This window comes from Eleutherodactylus coqui, chromosome 12, assembly GCF_035609145.1.
Source record: "Eleutherodactylus coqui strain aEleCoq1 chromosome 12, aEleCoq1.hap1, whole genome shotgun sequence".
Classification (NCBI taxonomy): domain Eukaryota; kingdom Metazoa; phylum Chordata; class Amphibia; order Anura; family Eleutherodactylidae; genus Eleutherodactylus; species Eleutherodactylus coqui.
Window position 1 is genome coordinate 36024425 of NC_089848.1, and position 22400 is coordinate 36046824.

Consider the following 22400-nt stretch of genomic DNA (forward strand, 5'->3'; position numbering starts at 1 on the left):
TTTGCACAAGGCGACAACATAACAAATTGTTAAAGTGAAAGGGTCTGAGGCCTATAGTACAAAGTACGAGCACACGACACCATCCTTGTATCGTAATAAAACATGTAAGATATTTCAATACCTGAAGTCTGCACCTCGTTGACATACTGGAGAAGCTCTTGTCCCTGGTGGATCACATCAAACGTCAGATTATTCATGGTTAGTGCTTTATCAGCGTGATGCTGTAATCGCTGCTCTGCAAGAGTCAGATCCTCTGTGTCAAAGTTGTTCATTTGTAAAGTAAGTTCTTCATTCCAAGACTCCAAATCTGATATTATCTACAATGCAGGAAAAAGGAAAGGGAGGTACACTGATGGTCAAACTAAAGTCGTTAACTAATATCATAACTATCAATCCAGTAAAAGGTTAGTAAATACAATGAGCAGTCATAACATTAAAAAGGTACACTAATGGAAAACACAAATGTCCTCATCCTGCACCACTCACCTGACTGTCTATCAGACTCTGGACATATCTCTGTATATTGTACACACTTCCAGGCAGTGCAGCAGCCTGTCTGATATTTATCACACACCATCTTGATTTTTAGACTTCTCCCTGCTTTTTTCCTCTATGTTGTGCTAGCTTCCATGATGTATTAGCACTAGAGATGAGCGAGTTTACTCGCTAAAGGCAATTGCTCGAGCGAGCATTGCCTTTAGCGAGTACCTGCCCGCTCGAGACTGCAGGTTCGGGTGCCGGCGGCAGGCAGGGAGCTGCCAGGGAGAGCGGAGAGGAACGGAGGGGAGATCTCTCTCTTCCCCCCGCTCCCTCCTGCTGACTGACGCTACTCACCGCTCCCCTGCGCCGGCACACGAACCTTCTGTCTCGAGCAGGCAGGTACTCGCTAAAGGCAATGCTCGCTCAAGCAATTGCCTTTAGCGAGTATACTCGTTCATCTCTAATTAGCACAGTATCACATGACCAGCTAGAGCCTGTACCATCTCTGTCTGCTAGGAAAACACTGATTATCTTCCGTATTCTATATTCACCTAAATAGGCTAAAGACTATAAGTTAGAGTCATGAAGGATGAACGGTCATCTTCTGCAATAAAACAGTCATCATCAGTAACTGTGATAGGAGTTTTAGACCCCCCATGAAGATCATATGCGGTATAGTCCATGCATTTTCTTCATACAGGAAGTGGTGGTGACTGGAAAAGTGACTTATTGAGTGAGCACAATGCTAAGTGAGGCCGTACACGGGCGATTTTCAAGCACAAGTTCTGAGTGTTTTGTGGTGGACCGAACTTGCACGTAAATAGAACCCATGATTTTCAACAGGTTAAAATATTTTAACGCTTTTTCTCTAGCAGCAAGAGTATGAAGCAGAAAAATCACAGCATGTTCTATTGTTAGGCGATTCTTCTGCAAGAGTCATCCATTATTTCCTATGCGAGCCAAAAAGAAACTGCGTCGCACATGCATGTGAATGCGATTTTCATAAATATTAAAGGCGCATGCGCTTTTTTCCCCTTTTGCATGAGAAAGGCATGTACAGCGATGCAAATTGCACATTTTTATTTTCTTTCCTCCTGTGTCCTTACAGGACGTTTTTATAAACAAATATTTTATTAATTTTCACAGTGGAAATAAAGTACATTATAAACAAGCATAGAGATTCCGATACATACAGATGTGCATATCTGTCCACAATATTGATAAACATTGGATGAATATTTCCATTATAACTATGTTCTTAAAGGTGGGTCTATCATGTACCCAGTTGTGGCAAGACATGAAAAATGTCTTGTTAGGGTTCTCATATTTATTCAGATCTCATATATGCATAACCACTTATAGGGTAGCTATAATGGCTATTTCCTATCAGTTGTGGACATAAAGCTGATGAGAAATCACCATGCAAGAGTGTAACACCTGTGGAAAACAGTAACAGCAATAACTATTAAGAACAACATTTTAAAGTTAAGAACTGTTGGTCTGGGTTAAGCGCCACCAAGACAGGCCATACTGCTGAGTGTGGTCGATTATGTAAGATACATGCCAAATGCTACAACACACCACCCATCCTCTTCCTTCCTAAACCCAATGATCATAGTGCAGGGAAAAAGACTTAACAGGAATAACCTGAGAATTGAAGCCACTTTGCCCAGTTGTTTTTGAATTTTAGTTTAGTGGCAATTAAATGTTCCATTGCGCAGTTGTGTTGGACCATTAAGAAAATTTCGGATAAGGAGGGAATATCAGAGCTTTTCCATCTTCTAGCAATAGCTGATCTAGTTGCCGTCAGTACATGGGATAAGATCACAAGGTCAGGGGGATTGCACTGTTCTATGCCTAGTGATAGAAGAGCCACACTTGCACTCCAATGAAAGTCAATCTGTAGAATGGAGCAAAGTGATAGATGTATTCGCTCCCATAGAGGCTTGAGCAAATCACACAACCACCAGACATGTCTAAGTGTGCCTGTTTGTTTGTGGCATCTCCAACATAGGTGTGAATGCTGTGGTGAAGCAAATTGCACATTTTTAATGTGAAATTGCATTGCAGTATCCTGAAATTATCAATTTTCTTAGACAATGAGCTAATTAGCTTGTGGGTTTTGCCTTCCTCTGGATCAACAAGGGGATTAAAACAGGCCGAACTAGATGGACATTGTGTTAACCCAGCCTAACATACTATCTTACTAGCACTCCCTCCATGTGTTGGCTGTTTGGTGGAAGCTTGGATGGAAAGAATGGCTTGGAAGGATTTGAAGTCTTGAAGATGAATGCAGGCTTCTCTCAGTGTAGTGGGCGATGGATTAGCTGCACACAGGGTTTCTTAAAGCTTCTTCAGTAACAGGGCAGGGGAGGGGAGGGAAGCCAGTAATACAGCTTCACCTGGCTGCCAGTATTCTCTCCCGTCCTGCTGCCTCTCGGTCTCGCTCTCTCTCCACACTGCCCCATCTCTCAACACTTGTATAATTATCTACAGCGCACGGATCTGAGGTGAGGGGAAAACTCCCCCTTTACTACACTTAGGTAACATGTTTCAGTTCGGCTGCAGTTAGCTCCGCCCATCAACCAATCAGGGAGCTTCTTTCTTCCGCTGCGTCACGTGATCCGTAGGTTCTCTTTGGTACATACAGATAGTTTTCACTAGGTCCTTCAGCCATTGTTTAACAGTGAAATGACTAAGCTAAATTAACTATTAAGTTCCCTATCCTGACTCCATCCTTTTATTAAATGAAATCCAGCATCACTACCCTTTGCTAAATGAGCTGTAATTAGGAAAGTTACTCTTGACTTGCAGTTAAGTACTTTTATACTGTAGTGGCACACTCCGGGTCACTACAGTTGCGGCGTTACCTTGCCCAGTCACAAATATCCAATTGTTTGCTGACCTATCCTGAGCTACAATACAAGCCAGAAAAGCTTTCCCACATATGACAGACACACTAAGGCAGGAGAAAAATTGTATAAGAGGGGCTTTTCTGCAAAGGTAATTTTACATAAAGATGGTACCCCTTACACTTTCTAAAAACCAGAGATGGTGAAAAAATGCCCTCAACGTGGGCAATATACATCCTAGAAAACCCCCAGAACAACCAAGCAAAAACCACCGCCAAAGACTCTCAAGATAGGTGGCAGACACTTCCACGCCGCTGAATGTTAATAAAACTAATTCAGAATGGAGGATTACCCTTTATTAGGCAACCCCCCCCCCCCCCCCCAAGTTGAGCAGGCTTTGATTCCTGCTAGGACAGATGTGTTTTTTGATGATTTTTCTTAAGTGCTCATTGTTACAGGTCATTATGCTTAGGGAAGAATTTTTAGATGGGCTTCGCCTATGTCATTCTTGGCCGGTTTTGTTTGTCACAATTCTCTTTGTTTTCCTTGCTCTCTATCTCCCGACTGGCAGTGCTCTGAGGGTCAAATGTACTTGTGAATCATTTTCATTTTTAACATGTCATTTAAAATTTATTTCAATGCTACAGGGCTGAATTCACCATTTAAGAGATCCTCGGTACGGAGAGACGCGTTACATGACAAGGTTGACATTTTATGCATTCAGGAGACATACTTTGTGTCCACCTCGTGCCCTACTTTCTCCCACAGGAAATTTCCCAGAATTTTTTTGTCAAGTGCTGAGGAAAAGAGAGCTGTGATCTTGATCGCAATTAAGGACAACATAAACTTAGTCCTCTCTGAGCAGGTAATAGACCAACATGGTAGATACATAATTCTAGAAGGCTTAATTAACGACACCCAAATGACCTTAGTAAATATCCACACCACAAACTCTTCCCAAACAGCTTTTTAAACAAAATTATCAAAAAAAATTGCAAGGCCCATATAGGAAAATGTATACTCTGTGGGGATTTTAATATCCCAGACAAGCAGATAGACCCCACTAGCTCTCTTAACAGGGTCTTCCCAGTTCTTGCTCCATGGCTCCACAGAGAGGCTTTATATGACACATTTAGGTGCCTTAATGCTTCCTCTAGGGAATTCACATATTACTCCCTCCCGACACAGATCCTTCCCCAGGATTGACCTTCTTCTAGTCGACAGGTGGACCCTTTCTGGCGCCCTGTCCTCGGAAATCGGAAATACAACTTGGTTGGACCACTCCCCCATCTTCCTTACACTCAAGTTAGTTTACTTCTCAAAGACACCCAGAAGCTGGAGAAACATCTCCCTCATGACAGTCCCACAATATAAAACTATGATAAAAGAAGCTTTGATTGAATATTTTTTGATTAATACAAACCCAGACACGAACATATTCTCCAAATGGAATGCTCATAAAGCTTTCATGCATGGGATTAGGTTTAAAATCAGTTCACAGCTACACATAAAGAACCTACAAATAGATAATGGAGGAGTGATTAACAAAGAAAGGCTTTGTTAATCACTCCTCCATAATCTATTTGTACTTATCACTCAGTCCTATCCAGCCGAACTGACGAAGGGGTTCGTCCCCGAAACGCGTTTTCTAATGCTGGTCTTTAATTTGTGAAATAATAAAAAAGAAGTGCTTTCACCAACACATATTGGAGCTTGATCTTCACCTCTAGTAGCTTAGAGGGTTGCGCCTTCATACCAGTTTTTTTTTACATCCTTTTCACTACACTAACGCCCACACTGGTGGAGTGTCATCTGGATGGCAGCACCTCCACCATTCGAAATACTCCATCACTGGAAACACTTTGTACTCCAGAAATATTCCACCACCCTCACTGGGTCTTGCTCCGTCCTCCTTTTTCATCTCTTTTACTAACTAGGAAAAGTACAGGGGTCGCAACATGAATATGCAAGTCTAAGTGCAAAAAAATTACCCCCTATGTAATGTACCTAATCTAATTCTCTAACTTCCTGCTGCCGTACAAACTTGAAATTTGGCATAACCATTCTTTGGGTCCTAAACAGCATAAGTAAAGGGATTGCAGCTTAATTATTCAATTCTAGGTGCAAAAGTAAGTGACCTTCTATGTAATGTAAATAATAAACATCTATACCTCACAAAGGTGAAATTTTGCAGAAGCATTGTTTAGTTCTTAATTAGGAAACGTAAAGGGGTCACAAGTTGATTATTCAATTCTAAGTGCAAAAGTAAGTGATCCCCTATGTTATGTAACTTCCCAGTGTTGTACAAATGTGAAAATTGGCACAACCATTCTTTAAATCCTAAGTATGAATAATATAACTGACCTTTATGTGTATATACTCATGAGAATATAACTGACCTCTATGTGTATATACTGAGAATATAACTGACCTCTATGTGTATATATACTGAGGAGAATCTATCTCACTTCTCTAAGTATATACTGAGGAGACTATAACTGTCCTCTGTATCTATAAACTGAGGAGAATATAACTGACCTGTGTGTGTATATACTAAGGAGAATCTAACTGACCTCTATGTGTGTATATACTGAGGAGAATCTACCTCACCTCTATGTGTATATACTGAGGAGAATCTACCTCACCTCTATGTGTATATACTGAGGAGAATCTACCTCAACTTTATGTGTATATACTGAAGAGAATCTAACTGACCTCTGTGTAAATACTAAAAGGCTGTAAAGTACATAAGGAAGTGGCCATGGACTGCAGGGATGGAGCCTTTAAGGCTAAGAAGGGGCTGCAACCTCCAGTCTGAGGTTAAATTTGAATCAAAGTGGGGTTACCTTTCAAGGTAAAAAGTGAGGAGAGTGGAATGGGTGGCACATTCTGCAGAGGGACATCAGTACATGCAGTCTGAGGAGAATCTAACGCTCCTCTACATACATATTTTAGACTTCGGTTCCTCTGAAGTAACCACGACTTCATAACATTTTCTGTGCGAACAACAGGTAAACACTTGTACCAAATTAACTCAGGAGAAGCCGGGTATATCAGCTAGTCACGCTATAAAATTAATAAAAACAAACTGGAGAAAAAGAGAAATAGCCAGGGCAGTCTGTGCCAAATGGAGAAGAAAATTAAAGTGGGTTAACAGATTAAAGACAACCTATCATCAACTATAAGCACCATTAATTAAGCTGTGGTGCTTATAATATAGGTGACGTGGAGCCTGGGGAGCTGCGTCTCATACTCACCAAGTGCCCCATCCCTAGGATATCCCCCAGCAAAGTCAGTGTGTGCACACCAGCTTGACTCCTTTCAGAACACTATGCACTCCCATCTAACTCTATGCATACACAGCCATCTGAAAAGAGTCAAGCTGGTGTACCCGTGCTAATTTCACTGGAGGAAACTAAAAAAATGGGGGAACAGGTGAGTATAAGACACATCTCCCCAGACTCATGTAATGGAGAATTTATATAAAGTGAAATGCCTATTTCACTGTCTGAGCCAGCAGAACAGAATGTGCTGGCCACATCCTGTCTGCCAATCGTTATCAGAATATGCAGATTGATAGAAATTCACGCACATAACCTCAGGGCACATTTTTTTACCTGCACATAACCCTCAGGCGTCATTTGACAACACGCTGCTCACCCCGCCCTGACCCCTCCATCGAACACCCAAGATGTCGCCTGCATTCCCCCTGAAATCACGTGATGATGGACGTCAATGACGACAGACGCACACGCAGGACCGGATGTAAGAAGCCCTTAAATAGTCTACCCAATCACATGCTTTCACGTATTGCTTACACAATTTCCGGCATGCCCATAAAGGGCAGTTAACTCATAATGCTATAAAAGATGCTATACGCCTACTAATAAATCAGAGTCAAGAAAAATTTTCTACACTGACAGTCCGTCTCGGTGTGATTTCTTCTGTGCATGCACAATCTCTGAGGATTATTCGGAAAGGGTGCAAACATTCCTATTGATTATGCCGTGGATCCAAAATAAATCCACGACACTCCATGGACCCATAACTTAAAGGGGTTGTCCCGCGACAGCAAGTGTGGTTAAACACTTCTGTATGGCCATATTAATGCACTTTGTAATATACATCGTGCATTAAATATTGGCCATACAGAAGTTATTTACTTACCTACAGGGGGTCCCCCCCTGTGCCGGCGTCCCCGTTTCCATGGCGCCGACCAAACTTCTCCTCTGGTCGCAGGAACTGTCGCGCTTGCGCACTGAAGATTCCTCTTCTGGATGGTCCGGGCTCACGAGCTGCGTCCTGGTTCCTCCCTCTTCTCAGCATCATCGCGTAGCTCCACCCCGTCACGTGGTGTCGATCAGCCAATGAGGTGGCTGTAATCGGCAGTGGAGCTCCGACTGGAGAAGAACATCCACGGTGCACCATGGGAGAAGACCCGCGGTGCACCTTGGTAAATGACGGTGGCCATCTTGGAAGAAGAATTTTATAACTTCATAAAACTGCTTCATGGTGAGTAGAAACGCTCTATACAAACGATTTACATGGGTAGTTTGTGATGTTTGCTGAACATGGGGGACTGAGCTGTGAAAAAATTTTCATTTTGGCCGCGGGACAACCCCTTTAAGTCTATGACAGGTTCCTTTTAAATGTTTACTATGTTTGTATAAATTTCTTTTAAAATAGGATTAAATCTAATTGAAAGGAAGGTAGTCTAACTGAATTTAAGGGTTGCAGGTGGGGCGCCATGTTACTTAATCTCTTTAAGGTACCTAAGTACCTGGTCCTGGCTTTGCCCACATCTTATGATATCTACAGGAAGACATAGAATCAGAACAAGGCACATATAAATAAGCCAAAGCCAATAGATAAAAATACTTACATCAATTGCATCTCTCTCAAAAATGCGCAGCTGCAGGAAAAGTTCTAGTTTTACTTTTCTTTCTTGGAAAAGCTCCTCCATCTGAGACTGAGCTTCATCCAGCTGCTGCAGAACACTCTCAATGTGATTAATAGAGCTGTTATGTGGCGTCTTATTACTGGAAATAGCAGAATCCCTGAAAAACAAAAAGATGAAAAGGTTTGGTCATCAGATTCAAAAACAAATGACAGACATATACTGTAAACCAGGGGTGCACAACACTGTGCGGCAATCATCCGGGGCATGAGAAGAGTCCCCCGTGTTTATCCCCATACCCCCTTGGCCATTTTTCCAAATCTGATGCGTCCTTTTAAACGGCAATAACTTTGAAATGCTTTTATGTGTCAGAGTGATTCTCAGACCGTTTTCTAGCGCATTGTACTTTATGATATTTCTACATTTTAGTCAATGTTTTTGTCATCCAAAATTTACAGAACTTCTAGAATAACCTGCTGTTTTTTTAGTTTTCTGCTTGTAAGACAGTAGCGCACAACATAAATCACATTTCCCAGATGTTTACTTCATGTTGGTATCATCTTGTATCTTTTTCAAAGTCAGAAATTTCTCAAATTTTGTAGAAAATGTCTAAAACCTACTTTTCAAGGGACTGCTTCAGTTGTAAAGTGACTTTGAGGGACCTACATGTTAGAAACCCCCATCAACCACCTTAATTTAAAAACGACCCCACTTTAAGACTCCAAAAGGACAATAGGAGTAAAAGCACCTCACCATTTTCTACCCATTTCCCCCCGCAGCTCCATGAGGCTTGTTTTCTCACAGAATGAGCCGACATTTGTGGCATTTTTATTTTCTTTTATTGTACAGCGTTTGCCGTGCACCGCAGAGAACATGCTCATTTTACTACATTTAGTGTCACCATATTCTGGGAATTTAAATGTATTTCTCCATCTATGGAGCCATTGATGTCTTCCTTGGCAGTCACCATTTAGAAGTACGGATAAAATTTCAATGACCTTTTCTTAGGTGTTTTGGGGGCGGATGTGCACAAAAAACAAACAAAAACAAAAAAAAACACACGTCAGAGGTTTTTTTTGTATGCTATTCACCATGTAGTGAAATTAACTTTACTGTGCGAGTCAATGAGATTACAGCAATACCAAATTTATATAAGTTTTTTAATATGTATTTTTGCACACTAAAACATTTTTTATATTCGGATCCATCTACAGAGCGGTGTGAAGGTTTGTTTTTTCATTAGTACTATTTTGAAGGCATATGATTTTTGAGTTCCTTGTTATTGCGTTTCTTGGGAAGCCAAATGGTTAAAATTGTCAATAGTGGAACGACTGTTATTGTTTTTATGACAATCATTGTGCGGGACAACAAGGGGACAGTAATACGTCACCATGAATGCACCGATTCCAATTTTAGACGGCTTTCTTTTTTTAGAGTTATCGTAGGGTTTTTTGCTCTGGGATTTTCCCATAATAAGTTGTGTTTTATTTGAAGAATTGAGGTTCTCCTCCTGATGTATATCCCCAACATAAGAATTCAAACATAGTGTGAACGGGGCTCGAAATTATTGGCCACTGCCACGAATATACACAGAATGTGTACTGCCACCCTAAATCTGGCCCACGTATTCATTGATGTCACCCGGGTTTTAACCCCTTCCCGCTGCAGGGCGTAAGTTTACGTCCTGGCAGCCTGGTACTTCCCGCAACAGGACGTAAACTTACGTCCTGAAGATAGCGCGGGATCACATATGATCCCGCGCTATCCTGCAGCGGGAGCCGGCTGTCAGTCACAGCCGGCGTTCCGCTGCAACAGCGGAGGGGCATCGGAGATGCGCCCCCCGCTGTTAACCCCTTCCCTGCGCGGCTCCCTCTGTGTCTCTGGCCGGAACTCGCGATGTCATCGCGAGAGCCCGGCCTGTCACCATGGCAACAAGACGCCAGACACTGGCGTCCTGTATTGCCTGTGCCTATAATCGCTGTACAAGCGATAAGGCATGGCAGAGCAGTAGCTCTGCCATGCCTTATACCAGCGATCATCAGGGCAGTGGTTAAAGTCCCTCAGAGGGACACAAACAGTGTAAAAAAAACAAAGATTGAAAAAAGAATTTAAAAAAAATGTAAAAAAAAAAAGTAAAAAAAACCCATTTTTAAATGCTTTTTCTCAGATTAGCATAAAAAAAGGTAAAAAAAAAAATTTAATCCCACATATTTGGTATTGTCACGTCCGTAACGACGCGTACAATAAGCTGCACATGCTTTTGACTGTGCACGGAAAAAAACACTAAAAGAAACGCTAAAAAACTGAGGCAAAATGCTAATTTTTAGCATTTTGCCTCACTAAAAACGTAATAAAAGTGATCAAAAAAGCCGTATGTACCCCAAAATGGTACCAATAAAATCTACAGCTCGTCTCGCAAAAAATAAGCCCTCATAGAGCGCTGTACATCAAAAAGTAAAAAAGTTACAGGACTTTGAATGCAGCAATTTAGAAAAAAAAAAAAAAGATTACCCAGAAAAAGGGTTTTTATTGCAGAAAAGTGGGAAAACCTAAAAAAAAATGTAAGAATTTTGGTATCGTTGTAACCGTACCGGTCCGCAGAAAAAATGGAATGTCTCATTTATGCTGCATGAGTACCGCTGTAAAAAAAAAAAAAATCTATGGCAGAATTGATGCGTTTTCTCTCCCTGCTATCATTAAAAAAAAAAAAAGTTTTACAATATAGTCTATGTACCCAAAAGTGGCACCGATAAAAACTACAGTTCGCCATGCAAAAAACAAGCCCTCATACGGCCGCGTCGACGGAAAAATAAAAAAGTTATGACTTTTCATAAACGGAGAAGAAAATCCGCCAAAAATTGTTGCGTCCTTAAGCCCAAAATAGGCCATGTCATGAAGGGGTTAATATAAAGGATCCCACAAATGTCAGGTAGGACTGTTCATATATCTGCTCTTCTGTTCTGTTATGGAACATAAGAATGAACAAACTGCACTGAATCTGACATGACCGATCCCGGTGGCGCCCAACGGAACCCACTGGCTACAATGGATTCTTTCCGGTTCTGTCATTTTAACAGAAAAAATGGTGCTGTGCCATTTTTTCTAGCGTTTCTGATAGAACCCCTTGATGGAACTAGCCAACGGAAGTGTGAACAGAGCTGAAGGAAATGTCTGTGCTGCAAATAGGTCAATATTACAAAGAATGTATTAAGTACTATTGACAAAAGAATATATAATATAAATCAGGAAACCTATCAATTAATGTTAATTACAACACAAGATATGTTTTATATTAATGCAGTGGTTGTTCTGTAGCTCATGGAAGTACCATAATCATACAAGAGGGCATGAGAGCTTCTACATACAGATGTGTCCACCCTGAACCTTTTTGGATTTGCGTTAACTTAAACAATTTGTCATGATACCAATTCAGTACAATCTGATGTCATCAGTAGGAAAAAGTATTTAACATATAAAAACAAGGTAGATAAAAGGACCCCAGCGCTCCAGGAAACAAATCATGAAATAGTAAATGGCGACATACTTCACAGGGGGGGTCTTGTAAGAAAAAAACCCCCTAATCCTGGTAGGCGGTATAAAATAGTGGGGCTCCCAATGATGGTGTAGGTAGCCACAAAATGTAATAAAACAAAAATACAGGCTACAAAGCCAGATACATCACAAACAAAAGGGTAATACAAGGATTACATAAACATACTGGTGCAAGACGTTGGCAGTGCGTTTCTGTGTGCAAAAGACACCTTCTTCAAGCCTCCCAAGACCCATTTGTATGTCCCCTCTGCCCACGCCGCTTCTCGAGCCGTAAATTGGCACTATTCCCGTCTGCAAAATTATGCAGGCAGAGGATTTCAATCTTCCATTCTCCCAGAATTTGGACAGAATGGCCCTTAAAGGAGATGTCTCGAGGAAGCAGTGAATTTTTTTTTTTGCCCAGTCCCCCTAATTAAGCATACATTACTAAGCCCCCCTGTAAATGACTTTTCTAGCTGGTTCGTACTTACCGTTCTAGCGTTTCAGCAACTTATAAAAGTTTCCCCAAGATGGCCGCCGGCTCTTTTCCCGTCGCTTGCTGCAGCCCGACGTGCGCGCTCCCGAGACGCTACCAGCTGTGTCTCCATTGCAACCAGACGCCCCGCAGCCGCCGACCAGTCACCCACCGCCAGGCAGCAGGTAACCGGCGCTAGCCCCCGGCTCCCCAGCGCTACGCCCCCGGCTCCCCAGCGCTACGCCCCCGGCTCCCCAGCGCTACGCCCCCGGCTCCCCAGCGCTACGCTCCCGGCTCCCCAGCGCTAGACCCTGACAACAGACGAAGGCCCCGGAGCCCAGCGCTAGGTTCCGGAGCCCAGGTGAAGGCCCCGGAGCCCAGCGCTAGGCCCCGGAGCCCAGCACTAGGTTCCAGAGCCCAGCGCTGGGCTCCGGGGCCTTCACCTGGGCTCCGGAACCTAGCGCTGGGCTCCGGGGCCTTCACCTGTTAGAGAAGATCACCCCCCCGACCCATCACTTACCTGGGCGGCTTCTCGGGGCTGGTGGGCTGGGCTGGGCTTCTCCGCTGGGCAGCTCCAGTTTCTGCACCTTCCTCTAACAGAGGATGGTACAGAATGGCCGCTCCAGCGCGCTCCCGAGCAGTGACAGCTCGCCTGCGCATGCGCAGAAGAGCTGTAGCGGGGAGCACACTGAAGCGGCTCGTGCTGAAAGGAGAAGACCGGACTGCGCAAGCGCGTCTAAAAAAGCAAGCTGCCAGCGAATTTAGACGGAACCATGGAGACGAGGACGCTAGCAACGGAGCAGGTAAGTGAATAACTTCTGTATGGCTCATATTTAATGCACGATGTATATTACAAAGTGCATTAATATGGCCATACAGAAGTGTATAACCCCACTTGGTTTCGCGAGACAACCCCTTTAAACCTGACAGGTTTACTAAGGAACAGAGACAGAGATGGTCGTATGTTCTGGCATCTCTCTCACTGTCTGACTGTTGGAGAACTTCATAGCAACAAACAAGGTACCCCTACCATTCCCCTACGGCCCGTTTATACTCCAGATTAAATTACATACTCATTTCAACCTCCCTATTACCAATGTTGGCTCAGACTAAACACGCACCCTGTTCGTGATCTGACCACGATATGGTTGTAACTTCCATTCTATATTCCCTAAATTCATACATTAAATCCCGATGGCGTTTAACTGAATCACTCATGAGACTGACGACTCCTGGCCAAGACCACACAGACTATTATAAAAAACCAACACCAGTCCTGCTTCCTCCCAGCATGGACCTGGCTAGCCCATAGAGCGTATATAAGGGGGCATCTGCTTAAAGCTGCATCTAAACGAAAATGAGAAAAGGGCCAGGCCCTAGCAGCGCCTAAGAGAAAGCTCTTGAATCACCACAACCCAACTCTAGCTATGACTAAAGAAATTAAAGATGCTAAACTACAAATTAACACACTTCTCAAGCAACAAGTAGAAAGGGCCGTTGAGTGGACAGGGGCAACTTACTATAAATTTGTAAATAAACGAGATCGCCTGCTAACAGCTCGCCTGTGGAACAGGGCAAGAATCAACACAGTCTTCAAGATTAACCCCTTAGTGACGGGGCTATCGTAAAACTACGTCCTGCTGTTGCAGGACGTGTATGGAGGGAGGTAGCGGCGCTATCTTCCTCCATACAGCGCAGGTGTCAGCTGTCGGCTATTAGCCCTTTAAATGCCTCTGTCAATTCTGACAGCGGCATTTAAATCCGCACGCCCCCCCCGCGTGGTGAGATCGGGGGAGCCGTGCAGGTGTCATGACAGCCGGGGGCCTAATGAATGGCCCCAGGGCTGCCTTATCAGACTGCCTATCAAGCCATCCACACAGGGTGGCTTGTTAGACTGCCTGTCAAAAAGCAGTATGACGTAAGGCTATAGCGTTACGTCATACTGCAGGAGCGATCAAAGCATCGCATGTTAAAGTCCCCCAGGGGGACTTCAAAGTAAAGTAAAAAAAAAAAATCAATAAAGTTTTTTTAATTGTTAAAAACAAAAAGTTATAAAAGTTTAAATCACCCCCCTTTTGCCATATCTATTATTAAAAAATCTAAATCATAGAATAAAAATATGTATTTGACATCGCCGCGTCCGTAAAAGTCCGATCTATCAAAGTAGCACATTATTTTTCCTGCATGGTGAACGTCGTCTGAAAAAAAAAATAAAGAATGCCAGAAATACACTTTTTTAGTTACCCTGTCTCCCAGAAAAAACGCAATAAAAAGCGATCAAAAAGCCGTATGTATTCCAAATTATACTATCGGAAACTATAGGACATCCCGCAAAAAATGAGCCCTTGCTCAACTACGTCGACGAGAAAAAAAAAAAGTTATCGCGCGCACAAAATGACCGCAGAAAATAATTTTTTAAAAAAATACAAGTACTACAGTAAAAAAAAATACTATATAAGTTTGGTATCGTAGTAATCGTACTGACCCATAGAATAAAAATATCAGGTCGTTTTTGTTGCCGTTTGTGCGCCGCAGAAACAGGACGCACCGAAAGATGGTGGAATGTCTTTTTTTTTCCATTTCTCTCCGCTTAGAATTTTTTAAAAGTTTTTCAGTACATTATATGGTACAATAAATAGTGCCATTGAAAAATACAACTCGTCCCGCAAAAAACAAGCCCTCATACAGCGACGTCGATGGATAACTAAAGGAGCTGCAATTTTTTAAAAGGGAGTAGGAAAAAACAAGAATGGAAAAAAGCAAAAAAAAGCCCCGTCACTAAGGGGTTAATACCCCTCAGGAGACTAGGTTTGATCCACAATACTTTTCACGATTACTATACCACTTTATATAACGCCCAAGATAGTAGGGTCTCGTCCCCAGCTGTTAATTTTCTAGGTGCTTTAAACCCTTTGCAATCCAATTTTGGATTTAGGGATTCCTAGGGGTTTTTCTCTTTCTGCCATTATACAATGACGCCACCTGCTGGCTAGAGCCAGTACTGTGGTATTGGACATGCTTGAGAAGCCCCCGACAACAGAGCGGTCAGTACTATACAGTAAGAATACCCTGCCGGACGTCTTCCGACATTGGAAACTGCACAGCCTTCTATCCAAATGTCTTTAGACGTCAGACAGTGGATTGGAAAGGGATAAATCTTCCATCCCTCTCTGACCCTCAAAGAGATTCCCTGAATGCTAACATTCTACAGGAAAAATTTTAAATACCATCAAAAACCCTAAACAAGGAAAGGATCCCAGCCCTGATGGATTCACCTCCCTACACCATAAAAAACCCAAGGACATACTAGTTCAACCTTTGAAAAAAAATTTGCAGAGGCTCCTGAATAGGGAGACTCCCCCGCGGGAGTTCTTGGACTCGCAACTCGCAAAGATCATCTTTCCCCCCAAAATAACAGGCCCGTCTCACTACTTAATGCAGACTATAATAAGATCTTCACATCCATCCTAGCAACCCAACTAAACCACGTTCACATCTTGCTCAACCAAAAGTTTGTGGGCCAGGTTCCCAAATCCTGTTGGGGATCATCCTCCATGATTTACATATCAAGCTCATAAATTGATACATATCGCTTCCAAATGGAAATCATCTAGGACTCAGTTCATTCCCTGAGGTGCTCAACAGAATATCCACAATAATGCTGTAAGAACGAATCCATGCAATCAGAACTGACACCATGCCAAAATTCCTAAAAGTCTGGCAGCCCTGGATGACTGCCCAGAGATCCTGTGACTAGGATATGACACATCGCCTACTTAATTACCATCCTAATAACTGAATAATTTCATGCCCTGCGGACACTCCAGAATAAAAAACCGTGTAAGCAGGAGCCATCCGACCTAGGAGTGACTCCCATCTACTGTGACTAGAGGTGGATGTCTGGAAGGATCCACGGCACCTCCACCTCCAACCAAACGACTTGGTGGAAGATCGTGGGCTGGTCCTCCGGTGTACGGGTACCTTCAGACCGCTTGCTCTTTGTGATAATAGCAGTTTTGGGCTCAGGGAGCGATCTTGTCTTTGCCACTGTGAGCAAGGAAGAGGCAATGAAACTGGCTCTTTTAGGCATGAAAGCGACCATTGATAGCTTAATGAAAGTCATGTGATCACTGAGGAGGTGGAGACTGACGACTCAATCACAGGTTACAAACACAATAGTGAATTGTTGTCCCGTCTGGGAACTAAAAAAAAAAGCAAAAAAATAAGATCAATAAAGTAAAAAAAAAAAACAATAAAAAGCGACCAAAAAGTTGTATGCATTCCAAAATGGCACCAAAGCAAACTACAGAATGTCCCACAAGAAATGAGCCCTCACACAACCATGTCGATGGAAAAATAAAAAAATTATTGCCTGCAGAAGATGGCGGCAGAAAATTTAAAAAAATTAAATATCTTTGAAAATAATACAAGTAGTACAGCAAAAAAAAAAAACAACTATAGAAGTTTGGTATCATAATCATATTCACGCATAGAATACAGTTGTCAGGTCACTTTTGTTGCAGTTTGTGCGCTGTAGAAACAAGACGCACCGAAAGATGGTGGAATTTCATTTTAGTTTTTTTTTTCATTTCTCTTCTCGTAGATTTTTCTTCAAGTTTTTCAGTCCATTATACGGTACATTAAATAGCACCACTGAAAAATACAACCCGTCCCGCAAAAAACAAGCCCTCATACAGCGACGTCGATGGATAAATAAAGAAGTTACGATTTTTTTAAAGGGGGGAGGAAAAAGGAAAATGAGGTGGGGGGAGCTTGTTCAGTAAGGGGTTAATGCTTAAGACCTCATTTACACTTTAGGATAATCGCTCAAAACTCACTCAGAGGACAGTTGCAGTGACAGTTTTGAGCAATCTTCTTTGTATACTTTATAGTAGCTAACTAGCTACTATAGAGCTATGCAGGCAGAGTGTGACACAGTTGTGGCCACTAATAGAACAATACAGCTGTTTTGCATAAGCAAACAGATGTATTCTTCTCAGAGCTGACTGCTACTGTCCCCGCTGTGAATTCACCCCAGGACATAGGCACAGAGAATCTTATCAGCGCAGCCGGCTGATAACAGCCTGCTCCGCTGATAACAGCTGATCAGTCAATTCTAGCAAGCTAGATTTCAGCGATCAGTGACTTATGCTCGAAAACTACATGATGTCCCTGCATTTAGACAGAACGAGAATTTTGAGCGATTCTCGATGTGTCTAAATGGGCCTTAATGTATCTATATAAAACAATCTCATCACCCACTATACACACAAAACCCACACACTAGAATATTTGATGTGCTGCAGTATGTCTGCCCTCATGTGGATGCAATATGTTACTACACCTTATGCCTCATACACTCATCAGCATCACTGAATCTGCAAGGGAAGGGGGGGGGGGGGGCACAGAAAAAAGTCACCCGCCATCACACTTTTATGAAAGCTATCTAAAAGAAAATCTGTCTTTGTTGCCAACAGCAACCAATCACAGCGCAGCTTTCATTTCTGACACAATTGAGATAAAATGAAAGCTGCACTGTGATTGGTTTCCACGGGCAATAAAAATGTTATTTTAGACAGCTTTCATAATGTGGTGCAAGGCTAATTTTCTGTGCCACCCCCCCCCCCCCCCCCAACTGATTGTTAAAAAAAACAATAGGGCTTAGTTATCAATAAAGGTGTAATATGCGCCGCTCTTATACTAGATCCTGAGAGGTGTAATCCAGACTATTTTTATGAAAGCAGTGATTAGTGCTTGTAAATGTGGTGACTAGATAGACGCACCAGAAAAACTAGTAGATGCGCCAAAAAATTTTCAAAATGCGCCAAATATTTACAAAGGTTAGTCAACTGCATTGAGATCGTGAGGTCGGACCCGATGACCCTGGAGGTCCCTTCCAACTCTACCATCCTATGATTCTATGACAAGAAGCACGCAAGAGAGGAGGTAGAAGAAGCTGAGCTGTTCCATAATTCATATAGATAATGGAGACCGCACTGCGGTGAACGTTACACGAAGCGCCGGGATTCACAGCAACTTAAAGAATGCGATCATATTCAAAAAATTAAAAAATATATGAAGTTTATAAAAAAAACAAGAGCAATGCAAGCGCCAAAATGACGAGAGATGTGCCAGAGAGAATGCCTACTTGTTCCCAAAAGCCCACATCCTTTGGCAACAATGGCCGCCTGCAGACGGTTTCCACCTGCCTGCTGGTGGTTTCCTCCACTGCAGTTCTCTCAAGCTCTTCAATGTTCACAGAGTTCCTTTTCCAAGTAGCAGATTTCAGATCCCACTAAAGTTTTTCAGCTGCATCGAGATCATGACTCGCTGCCCGCCAATCTAAAACAGCCCATTTTTTCCCTTTCCTTTACCCTTATTGTGCACTTCGGGTCATTATCCTGCCGATTGGTTGATTCCGACCTAGACTTTACACCTTTGGCTCTAAAAGCCCAGATTTTACCAGGATTGTGGTTTGTCTACAGTCAGTTGTTTTTTTTCTATACCTTCCTCTAAGCAGCGGTGTTCTCCTCGGCCTTTGCCCATTCCAGATGGCTCCAGCTCAGTGGACAGTCGTTGGAGGTTTTAAGTGTTTGGTTTTTTTTCACATTTTGAACCAAATTTTGTAAGATTTTCTCATTAGTTTATCAAGTGTTATCCTAATTTATAAATGTTACCAAGAAGCAAACCTTCTGATAACATTTCAAACTCTTACAGCTGGCATTCCAACGTGTTTGGAGGTAGTCTTGAATCCTCTTAAGGGTACAAGGGCGATTGTCACCCAAATTATCTTATGCAGGAGATTTGCACCCAAGTAAGCACTGGGAACAGCGCCTCCGGGTGATAATTGTCCCGTGCGCACGCGGCCACCAACAAGGACTGTGTAAAAAACTGCACATTTTGTTACATGGTTTTTAGCAGAACTAAAGAGCAAGCGACTGTCGGTCGGTGTAAGGAGGAGCCCCCCAATCTTTGAGTGACTCCCGTCCACTGTGAATAGAGGTGGATGTCTGGAAGGATCCTCGGCACCTCCGCCTCCAACCGAACGACTAGGTCTAAGATTGTGGGCTGGTCCTCCGGTGTACGGGTACCTTCAGACCGCTTGCGCTTCGTGATAATAGCAGTTCTGGGCTCAGACAGCGATCTGGTCTTTGCCACTGTGAGCAAGCAAGAGGCAATGAAACTGGCTCTTTTAGGCATGAAAGCGACCATTGATAGCTTAATGAAAGTCATGTGATCACTGATGAGATGGAGACTAAGGACTCAATCACAGGTAACAAACACAATAGTGAGTGCCATTGATTGCGTCCTGCCATTGTTTTCAATGTTGTACTTGACGAGGCTTTTATTTTATTTTTGTGTCTTTTGCTTTTCTGTGTCACATATGAAGTTGTGGACAAAACTTTGGAGACCGACCCAAATCTTGGTTTTCACTAATTTTTCTGCTTCCGCGTTTTTAGATCTTTTAGGCCTCCTTCCCACGGGTGAGAAACTGATGTGAGATTTGTGCCATTTTAGACACACAAATCTTGCATGAATATGAACCCGGGGGGGGGAAAAAATCTCTGCATGTCCTATCTGTTTGCGGTTCTCTGAAAACAATGGGTCAGTGAAATACATGGCCCAGCGTGCGATGATAGGTGTCCCATTGACAACAATGGGAAACACTTACCGATCCTCTGACGTGGCTAAAAGCTTGTAACACCGAGACCCACTGACAAGATGGAAAGGAGCTTGCTGCTCACTGAGCAGGCACTCGCTGGGGTAGATGTGGGGCTAGATAGTAGCTTGGGAGCGCAGGATGAGCCGGCAGCTAGCTGGGTGACAGGAGAAGGGATATGGGAGGAAGTCCAGGGAGGCTAGTCCTGAACTAGGAGATTGTAAAGTTGGCAGATGAGGGGATGCCATTACCCGATTAGCACAGCAGAAGCACAACATGCCCTCTGACCACCAAGGGGTGTCTGATCCAGTAAGAAGAAAAAAAAAGCTGTATAACTCCATATCAGCATTGGTTTATGTGAGATCACTGCTGTCAAACCAACCTCATCAGCTTCTATAGGGAGGTAAGTTCTGGACTTTACCGGGGAGTTACTGGATCTTGTGTATCTGGACTTTTCCAAAGCGTGTGATACTGTGCTGCATAAAAGGTTGGTATATAAAATGAGAATGCCTGGTCTGGGTGAGAATGTGGGTAAGGGGGTAAGTAACTGGTCAGAGATAGACATCAGAGGGGGGTTATAAATGGTACATACTCTGATTGGGTCACTGTTACCAGTGTGGTACCATAGTAGGCAGTATTGGAGAAGGTCACAGTTACTAGTGTGGTACCACAGTAGGCAGAATTGGCAGGTGTCACTGTTACTAGTGGGATACCACAGGGGTCGGTTTTGGACCCTATTCTTTGTATTACGGTGGCCTTTGTGTGGCGCAGAGTGTTAAGGCAACAGTATGCCAAACGCTCCCTCACAACCTGAAGGTTGCGAGTTCAATCCCCAGTGGTTCAGGTAGCCGGCCCAAGGTTGACACAGCCTTCCATCCATCCGCGGTCGGTAAAACTATGTAAGATATTAACACAAGAGAGGACGCAAGGAGATTGCAAGATAATCTGGATAAATTGCGGGGATGGAAAATGAGGTTTAACACAGTTAAGGAGTCTAAACTAGATGGACGTGTCTTTTTTGGTCTTACATACGGCAATGGATTTAGTTAAATACGGCCTAGTTTTATAATCGATCACAACACTAAGCTATTGAGATTTTGTGTTATTTATCTTATAATATGAGATTTTCCCAAAATCAAAAAATACTGATTGGGCCTATTTTGAAGAAAAAGATAAGAATCCATTAGTGCCAAGATATCATCAGCGTAGAGTCCTATTTTGTGTTCCTGATGTTCCAATTTAATTCCTTTAAAACCTTTATTAATTCTTATCTGTTCAGCTAGAGATTCCATAAGGAGAGTAAAAATAAGAGGCGATAGAGGAGAGCCCTGCCGAGGGCCAATAGGGAGTGTAAAAAAAAGGGAAACACTTAGGCCAAGATTCTTAGCAACAGGATAAGGAAATGGGACGAAAATAAACTGGAGAGAAGGCTTCTTTGGCAGGTTGGGGTGAGGCGACGATGGGAAGGGGACATTGTTGTTAAACACAGATACAGGGCCAAAAGGGAAGAGTATTTCTTATAGTAACCATTAGAAAAACCACCTGGACCCGGATCTCAGTCTTCACACAAAGACATCGGTGCGGGGGGGCGGGGGGGAGGTGAATTGGTCGGGCGACAAGCGAAGATTATTGCTCTAAAGAAAGTTTAACATTCCTTTCTTTTGAGGTTGATTGGAGTGTTGTCTTATAAAGAGGAGTGAGATGAGGCAAATGCATTGGAGGTTTCTTGGGGATGAGTGATCCTCCGCCCACTGGAACCTAAAAAAAATATCAATTTTCTTCCTTTCATTTAAGCCTCTTAATTTGTGTGGCCAAAAATGCCCGAGTCCGGTCGTCACAAGCGCAAAATTACATATTCATTCTTCAGAAAGAGATATCATGTGTAACGGCCAAGAGACTCTGAAGTCTGGCACGCAATTCAATTATGTATTCAGTTCTTTGAGACGAAGGAGTGCCTGAACATGCCAGGGGTCTACTTCCAAAAATATATAGGTATGGGGTTTAGTTTACTTTTTGTTCTCCACTTCTAAAGCGACACGCCGGTCCAGTACAAAGATGGCCAAAGTGCGTTTCTGATGACCTGATGTACACTGCACTGGTAAGCATCAGTAGTCTAAAGGGCCTTTTCACAGAACGATTGTTTGAAAAATGAATGATAATCGTTCAGTGTAAACATGGCGAACAGCCGAAGGATAATCTGTTCACTGGTCACTGTAGAGCGCCATGTGACACTATTGTTTCTTATGGCCACTTCGAGCCATACCGCTTCTCATAACGAGGATTACTTCATTTAGTCGCCTGCAAGTACTGGCTATTTATGTGAGGGAATATTGACAGAAGTGAGCGCTTCTAACTATAAAGGAGAGTTTGCTTGCTTGTATGCTCTGTTACTTGATCCCCATCCGTCCTGTATACTATTACCGTACCTCCCTGTTGCAGCAGACAAATATGACGTACTACCCCTTAAAATAGCACTCAAAATGTGTCACAAGTGGCAGTGCCACG

The 22400-nt window shown here is 42.9% G+C and overlaps 1 protein-coding gene across 3 annotated transcripts in view; it reads right to left on the minus strand.

The window, feature by feature from the left end:
- Nucleotides 1–22400, minus strand: part of TRIO (trio Rho guanine nucleotide exchange factor) — a 259897-nt gene that overhangs the window by 131205 nt on the left and 106292 nt on the right. For all 3 annotated transcript variants that reach the window (XM_066585716.1, XM_066585718.1, XM_066585717.1), the window contains exons 13-14: nt 8215–8389; nt 122–317 (exon numbers count right to left, since the gene is read on the minus strand). In XM_066585716.1, the coding sequence (XP_066441813.1) occupies nt 122–317; nt 8215–8389 (371 nt within the window). The remainder of the gene's footprint in view (nt 1–121; nt 318–8214; nt 8390–22400) is intronic.